This window comes from Haliotis rubra, unplaced genomic scaffold, assembly GCF_003918875.1.
Source record: "Haliotis rubra isolate DU_JTF1 unplaced genomic scaffold, ASM391887v1 Scf24, whole genome shotgun sequence".
In the NCBI taxonomy this organism is placed as follows: Eukaryota; Metazoa; Mollusca; class Gastropoda; order Lepetellida; family Haliotidae; genus Haliotis; species Haliotis rubra.
This window is the reverse complement of record NW_025766447.1, coordinates 714,661-727,129: the sequence shown is the minus strand read 5'-3', so window position 1 is coordinate 727,129 and position 12,469 is coordinate 714,661. Positions and strand designations below refer to the sequence as shown.

Genomic DNA, 12,469 nt, shown 5'->3' with positions numbered 1-12,469 from the left:
TAATGCCTCTGCGGATGGCACGCATGAAGGGGATAAGCCTAATTAAAGTGAAATGCGTACTTGACGCTGTGTCGATGCAAACTGATATACAATGGAAAGTGACCCCTTTCGCTGTTTGGAGCTACCTGATTTCAGCCAATTAGAGAGCTTGTTATATAAGGTTGTATTCATTTCGAATGCCCCTGCCAACACACCTCACCGTGACAGTGTTTGCCCTAGGCATAAAAATTTAGGAGTCATCATGACGCAACTGTAGAAATAAAGGTTCATTTGATTTATAATTAAAAATGATACATTCTGTTAAAATTCAGAGTTTCATCACAGTAAATCGGAGGTTGGATTTTGAAGTAAATATTTGGAGGAACTCTGCCTGAAAATCAGAGTGGTTGGCACCACTGGTGACTTTACTACTTCTTCCCTACATAGCATTGTGTGCCTGTATAATGCAGGGGTTTTGTACCTAGAGTAGAGGTTTGGAAGGAGAGGTTGACTTATGCTTGGACTAAATGATCTCACAGACTTTTCTAGATGTATCGCTTTCAGGTTCCACTGTCGATGTCAGCTGGCATCCGACAGCCACTGATGTTTGACATAAAAACTTCATTCAAAATAACTGTCCCCCAAACTATTTTGGTTTATGAACTTCCATTGACGACAAATTCTTTGTTCATATTATGCATTTTCAAGATGCAGATCTACAAAGAATACTTTCTACAATTATATTCTGACCATAAAAAACGGGATATACCTCTACAGAACGTACTTATTATTTCCTTTTTATCTCCTCTATGCTGGAAAATTCATAAAAAATTATTTGTCTGCTCGTAAGATGTATTTTACCCTGAAAGTATACAGAATTCATAGTCTTTACTGATTATGGAAAGGTGCTGTGGATCTTTGATCCAGGGGAGATAACTCTGTCTTCTCACCTCCTGTGGCCCCTTCCTCTTCCTCCTTGCGTTTCATCTGTAGCACCATGAGGTTGGCCATCTGCTTGTACTCCTCGTATGTCAGCTTCAGTCCCTTCTTCTGGACCACCACAGGCTCCACTGGCGTTGCAGACTCCTCACTGACAGGCTGAGACTCTTCTGGGGACAGAAAACAGATTAGGGTATAGGGTATATTAAGAAAATTACAACAGTTGATGGAGCTGGCAATGCCTTTCGGTGAAGCACTTCACACACTGATATCTGGGCCAGATAAACCAGTGGTGGTTAATCAACAGTCTAGTTTACTCTAGAAATCCAAAGCAGATAAAGATGAGCTAGGTGGTGTCCCTACCTTCAACCTCCATGTCCTGCTCTGCTTGTTCCTCCTCCAGGTGTATGTCGGGCTGCTCGACCCGGATGATGGACTTGTTCAGCAGCCGGAATGCTTCCTTCACGTGCTTGGGCTGCACCTGGATGAAAGGGGCAGAAAGGTATCAGAGAGTGCATTAACCCCCTTGATGCCGAATTTTTTTTCAGGCGCACATTTTCATACGGTTTGAAAAGTGAACGTTGTGCGAGAATTGCTCTCGTGTTGTTCTGGATCTACGTACGGCAAGAAAATTACACAGAAATGTAGAATATTAAATTTCCTATCCGTTGGTATAAATATAAGTGCAACTACCTTGGCGGTTTGAGAAATAGACACTGCTAAATGTTGTCCAAAGTTTGTTATGCGTTAAAAAACCCGTAAATTTATCCGCTTTTTATCGCGCACCGATAAAAGCACTGTGCTACGAATTTTTTAATGTGGCATCTTTACAGAAAGTGTGAGCGAAGAAAATACAGCCTGATATCTGAACGACATAAGTGTATATAAATTGGATTTATGTGCTTGTGCATAACATTATACGCTCAACATTAAAAATGACTCGTAATAAGTGTCTAAAATGGATTTACTTCTATGACGTCAAACGACGACAGAGAGGTCATACAGGTATAATGATAAGGGGACATAACTCCGTTATGCGTAACACTAGGTCAATGTAACTCAGATCACATGGAGAGTATTTGTTGTGGATACGGACGCTATATTTTCGTTATTTTTTGTTCACGGTGAACCAAACTATTCCAATTCAAAGTTCCCCAATGTGAGCGGATACGCTCTGGTAGTTTCACAATTTATAAGAAAAGATGACAACGTATTACATGTGAAAGCACGAAATAGTGATTTGGATGGCCCTATCCGATATATAAGTTAGTTCTTAGATTCCCATATTCTCCTGTTTGTGTAGATGAATTTTGACTAATTTTGCAACGTTATTACCAGAATACTAGCCATATCTTCAAATGTAATGAAATTGCTGGAAAATAATACAACATTTTAGTTGACGTCATTGCTTGTTTTATGCAATTTGCGACGTCGAAAAAGACGACATTGGTATGCTGATTAGTATACATCTCACCTAATTTCCATTAATTGTGTGAAAGGTCTCGGCTTCTTTGTCAGAATTAACACTCTTTAGACAAAACATAAAATGACTGTTTTTTTCATTTTAAATAGTGTCCTGAATATATCAACAATTAGACAGTTGGACTGTGTATCTTATCATGAGCAACACGCGCACCTGTTTGGCATCAATTTAACGTAAATGAAAAATAACATTTCACAACACCTGAATATTTTGTTAAGGATAGGAATTTTATTTATTTATGATTATGTAGCTATTTCTCTTCGTAAGTATGCAATGGAAGATGCAAAAAAGATAGCTTTTTATATATGGAACTAGTACGTACTATATATTACAATATGGATGTAAGATTTGTCCAAATTAAGACATGACATGGTTTATACATTTTCCAACAATTTTCGTATAAATATAGTTAGAGTTTGATATCCTGTCATCACAATATTTTTAAATCGAATATGAATTGATTATATAACGAAAACAATGATAGTGAATCATAAAACGTTTCCGACAAACGCGCACCTGGCCAATCAATTTACATCATTGTTTTCTCGATTTATGTATGTTATGAAATGTATATGCACACACATTTAAAGGAATTGTCTTGTTATTGCACATTTTTTCTGTCGTTTTATAATTTTCATTAAATATTATCAGTTTTACTTATAAGGTTTAATCAAATCGACGTTCATTAACCTGTTCATGTGAAACTGCAATATTAGTTCAAATGCATTGAATATTGTACATCATAGGAACTAAAGTAATTGCAGTTATGCCTACGTTTGATCTTCTTACACTTGTGTAAAGGTTTAGAATATGGTGTACTGCACTAAATGTGTCAATTTCTTATGTAAATATTATTCAAACAATCAAAATCTTTCAAAGAATAAAACATCGTAAACCCTATATGCACGTATGATATGCTATTGGATAAGGCTAAATGTAGATACTGAGGTCAGTTTCATGAAAAAGTATCTGAACTATCCGCAAAATATACATCATAATACTGACAGTGTAATCGGAAGGATTGGGCGATTTTGTTTACTCTTGTTCAACCGACCTTCACCTCAATGAAATTGCCTAATATGTACAACAATGTTGACGTATGACATCACTACCGATGACCTATTTCTTACAAAATGGCGGCTTTGCTGACAAGGATACACAGGATTTTGCGAGGACCCTTCCATTGATTCAGGGATCGTTTGTACATAAATATGACATGTAAGTAATCAGAATGATTCTGACTAACTGTGTATTGCTATATGTTTCTATCGTTTCACTGTAAGTAAGAGAAGAAGCCAGAAATGCAGATAATTACAGTTGTCGTTCTGCATGATTTTGCGTCAGTCATGGCGTCACGCTGCACGGAAACTTTGACAATTTCTTATGAATTATCAAATCATTGCATTGTATCTATTTATAATTTCCTATTTCTTACTACAATACTCTTTCCATGCATATTCAAAAGGTATTGAGCCATTGCAAGCTATGAAAAGACGGATGAGTGTTGGAAAATTTCAGAAAATGCTACGCAGTGTAAATTCGGAATTTGTCTTTGTTTACATTTCCAACCAACGCAGTCTTTCGAGCACAGCATTCGTTTTCACACCCAATATGTTTCCTCTCATTTTATCTAGACAGTTGGTATTGGTGACACAGACCAGTTGCAGTTTGATTCTAAAATGTATGGGGAATTCAGTGATGCATCTTTCGAAGCTGAATATGAAACATAATGCGATGTAATAGGCGTCTCAATACCGGCCTTCGCGAAACGTGATTTTGTAAACACTATCCAATATGGCGGAAAAGCACTCTACGGCGTTCGTGTAAGTGCATTTTCGAAAACATCCCAACCGATTCTAGATTCATCGGCAACGTTTCATAATTATAATTTGCGATTTCATGTAAAACTGATATCAGTGATCATGAATATGTTATTTTTGAAATTCAATTATCTGATTTTCACATTTCAAAACATACAGCAAATAACGCTGTGAATCGCGAGTTCGTATACTCGTCAAAAATGGCGCCATTTTCGATGAAGCCTATTTTGAAAGGTCATTTTCAACACTTGAGCTTTGTCTAAAAAAAATAGTGCATGGTATCAAGAAACAGGAAATTTCCCGCAGAATTCGAAACTGTGAAGTGTATTTGTGTGCGTGGGATATTTTGATTTTTATTGGACTTCAAATTGAGGGTTGAAGGGGAAGGACATATATGTCCCTGTGGCATCCAGGGGGTTAACTATACTCCAACAGACATTGAGTACAATGGAAACAGTAGAATCATCCTATATTCACTTCAAGCTAGAGAATCTCAGTGATTATGACCTTTCACCATGATGAATATTTGAGAAAAAAATTCTCAGTCAAAGACAGTGTGGAAAGAACTTTTTGAAAATTTACAAACATTAACTACCCTGAACTTCATAGCTATTGTATTTGCAGCTCTCAGACAAAGGTATATTAACTAAGCCTAATCCACTATGCTTGTAAAACACACAGTGCAATTCTGTCATATAAAAACAACAACATTTAAATATGCATCTGATCTGAGACAAAGTAGACGGATGTACCTCGTCTTGGCAATGCATCCTAGCCATCCCCTCCGACAGTCGGATCATACTCTCCAGCTGTCGGACCGTGATCCTCCATGCCGACTTGGCCGCCCCTGTGCCGTCACGCTGTCGCAGTCGCTTGTACTCCTCTATCATGTATTCCTGGGACTCCTTGTTAATCTGACATAAAAGAAAGTCTTGTCATTAATCAAACCACTAGGAATCCATCACAGGACAAATACCAATAAATGGATATTTTAAACTACTACCAGCTGGAAACACTAAAGCAACAATGTGCTCTTTCGAACATGACCAAACAAAATTCATCTTGGTGTTCTTCAGAACTTGAATTTATCATGACATTGGTTTAGCCGATTCATATGAAACTGACTCCTCACCTTGGGTTTGAACTGTCTGGCGAACGTAAGGTATCGTGTGATCTCCTCCACGGTGTAGACCCTCTCCACGGACTCCTCCAGGTGACTGTGCAGGTCAACGATCCGACGGGCGATGGCGTAGTCCACAACCTAAACACAACACACAGGTCAGACGAACCCCGAGATTAATCTCATTTAGATATCTCAGATACCAACAAAACCATAGTTACACTCTAGAATAAACAAACATAATGGGATAATAATGGGATAGCTATAATAATTTGAGCACAATGGATACAATGACTTGTCAAATGATGGCTGTAAGTACCGATGCATCCTGCATGGTTCCATTGACACTCTACCACAGAAAGCAAGGACACACCTCTATCTGTCAACAGATTCTTATATCAAAGAGTAGTCGGCCTTGAGGCATTATAGGTATTGTATAAATACAAGCGAAATCCATCCTGACTTGCATTGGTAGATCGGCAATATTTAGCTATTGTTGTGAGGGCAAGTATTACATCACATTGAGGTATGTTAGACTGTATTATCAACTGTATCTCACCTCATTGCACTCATCAACGAGGACGAAGAAGAGATCGAATCTGGACATGATTGGGGCTGTGAGGGTGATGTTCTGCTTCAGCGACTTTGTCCGGTCATAGCGGCCACCGATGGGATTAGCCGCTGCTAAGATCGATGTCCGTGCATTGAGTGTCGCCTGCAACAGAACCACATTATAGTAATACTGAACAATGAACAATACCATGAGAACAATTAATACCGAGAAAACATAGGACACATAAAACACTGAACACAGCAATCAGAAAGAATGAATTTCGATAGGCTACATCATTCCTTAATGAACTTCTGTGAAGATTTAGGGTTAATCAAAACAAAGTTGAATTTTTTTACCCAATATACCACAACAACACAGTAAAAATATTGCAATAAATATTGTTTACAAAGCATACTGCACCAGTATTTCAGAAATACCATAAGGTCTTACAGAAATATGTTTGCGAGACATGACATTCTGGGTGCAAAGTTCTGGTCAAAATAGAGCAGTGACAGCTTCATGCAGACTGATATGCATATTGTAAGTTCTATTCTGAGCAGGATATGGAGTTCACAAGAACACTGATGAGTTATAAAAGAGAAGTACAGTCAAACAAACATTTCTACAGTAGTGTCGAGTTCATTACTCACTCGGACTCCAGCCTTGGTGATGGAGATGGTCTGTTGTTCCATGGCCTCGTGAATGGCCACCTGATCCTTCGGGTCCATCTTGTCAAACTCATCAATGCAGCACACGCCATTGTCTGCCAGCATCAGGGCGCCAGCTTCGATGACAAACTCATGTGACTCTTCATCCTTGACAACTGCCGCCGTGAGACCAGCGGCACTACTGGCTTTCCCGCTGGTGTACACAGCCCGGGGGACTGAAATCTTCCACTTGTTTCAGAAACTGACTCTTAGCCGTACTAGGGTCACCCACAACACAGATGTTGATGTCCCCACGGAGGTTCGTGCCCTCGGTTGTCACCTTGGGAACCCCTCCAAACAGCATGAGCAGAATGCCTCGCTTTATCTCGTCATTCCCTGCATCAATAAAAGAAAACTGTCAGGAGAGAAGAACCACCTTTACCAATGACGCACAGAAAAAAGTGACTGGGTCAACACTTGATGGTCGGGATGTTTCTTTCAAAAACTTGACTGCTGAGACTAATTTCAATCTTTTTCTTGAACCACAGAACAAGAATGCGTCTCGTGAGTAATTAGGCTATCATAACCGAACTATATCTAGCACCATACTCTCAGTGACTTGCCAAATGTCATAACCCTATCCCTTTGTACCTGTGCGACCTAGTCAAAACAAGCAGATCTTCAGCTCTTAACATAACTTACTTCAGCTTGATCCCGCTGTACATTTAAGGTTACCAGAGCACAGCTTCCGCACACAAGTGAATGTTTGGAAGGAAACAATACTCAAGTTATCTAACAGCACCTTGTAAATATACAAGTTAATCCGGCAAGTGAGGATGATGGCATGCAGTGAACAGCCTTGGTTGTCAGCATACGTTTTTTTCTTCAGACTCACCAGGTATTGTTTATCACTCACCAGGTATTGTTTATCACTCACCAGGTATTGTTTCACAGACTCACCATATGTTGTTTTTCACACTCACCATGTATTGTTTTACAGACTCACCATGTATGGTTGGGAAAAGACTCGAGCAGAGGTTCTGGTAGAGAGCTTTATCTTGACTCATCTCGTACACCTTCTGCCATTCCTCATCAGTCATCTGCTTCTTTATGGTCTCAGCCGTCATTTCTTCATCCCCCATGTTTCGGCCACCAAACTGGGGAATGGATTACACAGTCATATAGAACAGACAACTACAGGAAGATAACTTCCTGGATACTTTTTATTACTTTTAGGACATCGAGTGTCTGCAACATAAATATTTTATTACATATGTGCTGGCATATAGAGGAATTTTAATCCCAATATGTTACAATCACAAAAAGACTCTGTATTGACGCACGTCTAGTGTCTGGTATGTGATCTACGCTCTCTCAACAATTCTGTAATTCCTCAACCACTGTTTACCACCGCTTACAGAGACACCTGTTGACAGGTATGAAACAACACAAAATCGGCCAGGTTATACTCAGGCAATTGAGGTATTTATCCATAGGTACTTCAGTCTAGGGTTGCCTAAAACGTTTGATGTTTTACAAATAATCATCCCATGCTTAGATTTCAAACTTTGAATGCTCCATATGAAACCTGATAATTTTCGAGGGTGATGTTGTTACTCACCCTGGGATTGCTCTGTGTGACTGTGCAGGCCAGGAAGGAGAGTCTGTACGTGAGGTCACGCACCCCGAGGGCCTTCAGGCCACGCACACCCTCTGTCTCATAGCCGTCATTACCTCGCAGACGTGATGATGTCTCTGAACGTGCACCTGCAAATACAAGTTAATACTATTTATCTTCAGTTCTGTTTGTGGTTTAATGCCATTTCCTATGCACTATTATTTAATAGGGGTGAAACAGTACACTCCTACCACCGTACGATACGTATTGCAGTAAAAGGCCTTCGGTTCGGTCTGTTTCGGTTCGGTATATGAGAACTTACTTCCGAGAAAATACCGGAGGTCTGGCCAAGCAATGCAGAGATTTTGACAAAATGATTCGATTCCTAGACATTTTAGAAAAGGTTTTAAAAGGTTAATAAATGTCGGTTAGAAAACCAAATATACCGAATTTGGGGATTGCATAACTGTATACCGAACCGAAGGCAAAATACAGTGGTTCTACTAATACAGCGGTTTACCGCTTCAAACCTATTACTCATGAAATTCTATTCCTGATATTTTCAGGAACTTTATTTGGAATTACAATAAAGAATTCAATATTAGACAATGCCTTCGTAGAAGAAGACCTAGATCAAGATTGCCGTGGGAGAGAACATTGATGAATGAAAACCTCTGAATATAAAACAAAATAATCAAGAGGTTACATTGCTCACTGAGTCAATTATCTGAGCACGACACATTTCAGTAGTTAAGGCTTCATAATTCTTGTGATTTGTGAAAGGGTTGCGGAAACAATGTGGTTCACTCTCCAAGTTGTGAACATCCATGTCTGAAGAACTTAAACTTGGGGATGATGAACCTCGACAGAAAAGAAAACCCTGTTCTACTGACCTGGAACAGACATGCTGCCAACGTCTGGGATGACGATCAGTGTGCCGGTGAAGTCACAGCGGTCACCAGCCTGTGCGGACTCCACAGACTCAGCTCTCAACACTACCTCCACACTACAACAGATGACAGCTTTCAGAACCTTTCTTGTAACTTATTCATGTCACACATCATGGGCATTAAGCCATAACAGGCCCGACATTTACTACAAATTTGAAAATGTTTAATACCTAAGAGTGTATTGCAGTTGGTAGTCACTGAAAGTCCACCCTCCATCTCATTAGTCTGTTATACAAGGTGAGCCCAAATGGAAATTACCATTGCCTTAAAGGTCACATGCAACATAAAACACAACTTTGCAGATTCTGATACCTTTCGGTATGGACAGACCGAAACAAATCGTCAAAAATGCAAATTCAACTTATAAAGTTGAAAAATAACGCGATGAAAAAATACAAGCGAAATCGGAGTTCAAACGTTTCACTAATTTTCCCCCGACTTTTCTGGGGAAAACGGGTTTCAACAGCTGGGCTGTGCTCATAGCACGTCATGCAAAGTAAATAGGTTCGCGCAGCTTGGAAGCCAAATTGTCGGGTGAATACTTGGTGAAGGCTTTGGTGTGAGCTATTTTTCTAATGTTTTGTTGATATCTCACAGGCGAAGCTTTTATATGTTATGACAGTAAATTAACTGTTTATATAATTTCATTTGTCTATTTCACCACTGCGTTCTTCTTATCCGAGACACTTTCTCAGTTCGATACTTAAAAAGCAATGTCATTATTTAGCGTTGACAGAATTTCTAACTGTGATATAGATATGTCGATTTGTCTGAATAAAAACTCAATGTCTTGTTTTATTGACACCTGTGTGTCTGCCTGCCTGTCTGCTAATGACCATATTCAATACACAGCTGCTATCACTGACCACATGCAATTTGAACTTAACACCAATCAGGCTATACACCATAAACAAAATGCATTGATTTATGGCCCGAGTTTGGTCTCTGTCACATTATGTAATTACACAGACAGGCAGGTGTGATACTTGAACACATGACATGTTAAGATGTCTGTTGATTGCAAAATGTTATACACAAAAAATGAGCATGTATTTACAAAACCCAACATCTCCATATATATATACACACAATTAGCCGTGAAGGCATCTGCAAATGAACCAGCCGTTACACTTGAGTGCACACCCACCCGCTCGGACTGGGTTCGGTATCCCGGCTGCTTCGCTTCTTGGGAAGTAAACCGAAGTACACAATTTTGCACTTTCGATTTGCGATTGTACGCTTATAATTTTGTTTATATATTTTTTCGTAACCAGCAATGTATATTATATGTCATGAATAAGTGATAATTGTGTTTTAATTGTGTTTTAATTATGTTTGATTTTTTGGTTGCATGTGACCTTTAAGGTTATTGCACCAATATAACAGCATGCAGGACTATAAAGCTGCTTGTACAAGACTGAGCAAGCATCAGTTTCCCATGGTGCCACCACTGATATCAGATGCTGTAGTTCTACACAGATTCAGTCATTAAGAGTGCAGGTAGCAGGGTAACAAAACCCATTACGAAGTGTCGTGACCAGCAGATGCTACAACAACCTTCACTTCTCAGGGCAGACACTCTATCTGCTACAACAGAGGATACAAAAGAGGTGTTGTACCCAATCATTGTCAAACAGTTCCTGCATGCAACTGTCAGAGAGTGTGTCACCAAATATTCAACATAGCGTTTGGGACTTGTACCTTCTAGGAATGCTTCCTCTTGGGAGTTCCGCCTGTGTCTCCTGAATCCTGACTTTCTGGAAGTCTACGAAGCGCGATTTGTTGACATCCAGCATGAAACGGGTTCGGTTGTTGCACACTGGATTCCGGCAGATGGTTGGCTGCAAATCATAGTTACCTCCCCTTGATTAACTGTGCACTTCACAAGCTACAACTAATTATGCAACTGATTTCAGAATCGAACAATGCAACATGGACGTCACCTAAGAATGCTTCTCAGTCTAGAAAACATATTGCAATTTAGTAAGTTCTGCTGATGAAAGTCAAAACAAACTAGATGATTTATTGAAAAATATGTTACGTGAAAGGTCCAGGCTCGTAGATGCCATTATTTCTGGCACTGTGATAAAGTGGTGCAAATTTTACTGTATGTCATGTAATTTGATTGGAACACTGTACAAATCAAATTTCTAGAGCAGCTAAAGAATGTGTGTAATTTCAATTACCTGTATCCATCACACTAAATCAGGATGAATTAAACTGCACATACCTGAGTGTATTTAAACTGTTGCTCTACGTCCTTCATGACAGTCCGACAGTCCAGACACATGAATGTGCCAGACACTAGCTCTGGGTGGACAGGGTGGGGTTGGACGACTTGACCTGTGATAATTGCATAGCATAGTTCCTGATCTTGGCGCCGTCATCTCCGTACTCTGTAATCAAGCAGAACAATCAGCATCTGTTCACATATTGATGAGCTGGGGAGACGCAGCTCCAAGCTTAGACATATTGCCATCTAGCTCTTCAAAATATTTTCCTTCAGGGCATTTCAAACTTTCACATGCACATTAAAATTTTAAGAGCCATGTTCATTTTGCATGCTTTTCAGGTTTATAAAATGTATTAAAGACAAGACTGAAAACATTCTTGCTGTTTAAATCTGTAACCACAAGCTTAGAATTCCTGAAGAATGAACAAGCCTCAGGTAATTCGGAGATAGGTATTGAAATGACTAAAATGAAGGTGTTATTGGCCAGTCAGAAAGCAGCTTTCTCAGGTTTGACTGCACTAGTTTCATATGACGATTCAATTCTGGACTGGGTTTTGAAAACTATTCCGACAAAATTCCCAGTTCATGGAGAAGACAGAATGGCTTTACATCTACTCTGGAAAGTATTCCATTACAAGTGTTGATCCCAATGAATTGAGAGTTAAGACAATTTTGAAGGAATCAGTTGTACACCTGGTTTTAACCTTTGACAGCGTATGAAAGGAAAATACAGCAACACTTCAAAATTTGCAATGTCAGCTAGACAGAACACAGACTTAACCATGTTAACACTTCCCACTTCCACCCATGGTGGATCAATGACGAATAATTTCCAACACTACAAGCCATCCTAATTATGAACATGTGATATGACCTATCTTTGAAAAGATGACAATGGTTATCAAATGTCACACTGACAAATCAGTTGAGATCTGTACTCACTTGAGTCGTGTGGGGACGTCCGTGAAGCTGACATAGAATTCCTTGGCAGGGGGGATCTGGCCCCAGTCCTTGGCATAGTTCTTGAGGGCCCGGCACAAGTATGGATACACCCTTATAGGAAATTCAGATTTTAAGATTGCAGTTGAAAAAACATCAGTATCAAATGTATTACGTACAATCCATCA

General features: G+C 39.4%; 1 protein-coding gene across 1 annotated transcript in view; it reads right to left on the bottom strand.

The window, feature by feature from the left end:
* The window catches only part of LOC124278590 (zygotic DNA replication licensing factor mcm6-like), a 31,559-nt gene that overhangs the window by 2,507 nt on the left and 16,583 nt on the right, over positions 1 to 12,469 (bottom strand). The window contains 15 exon segments of the mRNA XM_046714333.1: positions 930 to 1,088; positions 1,282 to 1,399; positions 4,974 to 5,135; positions 5,354 to 5,482; positions 5,901 to 6,056; positions 6,545 to 6,775; positions 6,777 to 6,937; positions 7,548 to 7,698; positions 8,163 to 8,308; positions 9,053 to 9,165; positions 10,811 to 10,950; positions 11,340 to 11,465; positions 11,467 to 11,503; positions 11,716 to 11,718; positions 12,285 to 12,395. Coding sequence (XP_046570289.1) covers positions 930 to 1,088; positions 1,282 to 1,399; positions 4,974 to 5,135; positions 5,354 to 5,482; positions 5,901 to 6,056; positions 6,545 to 6,775; positions 6,777 to 6,937; positions 7,548 to 7,698; positions 8,163 to 8,308; positions 9,053 to 9,165; positions 10,811 to 10,950; positions 11,340 to 11,465; positions 11,467 to 11,503; positions 11,716 to 11,718; positions 12,285 to 12,395 — 1,943 coding nt within the window.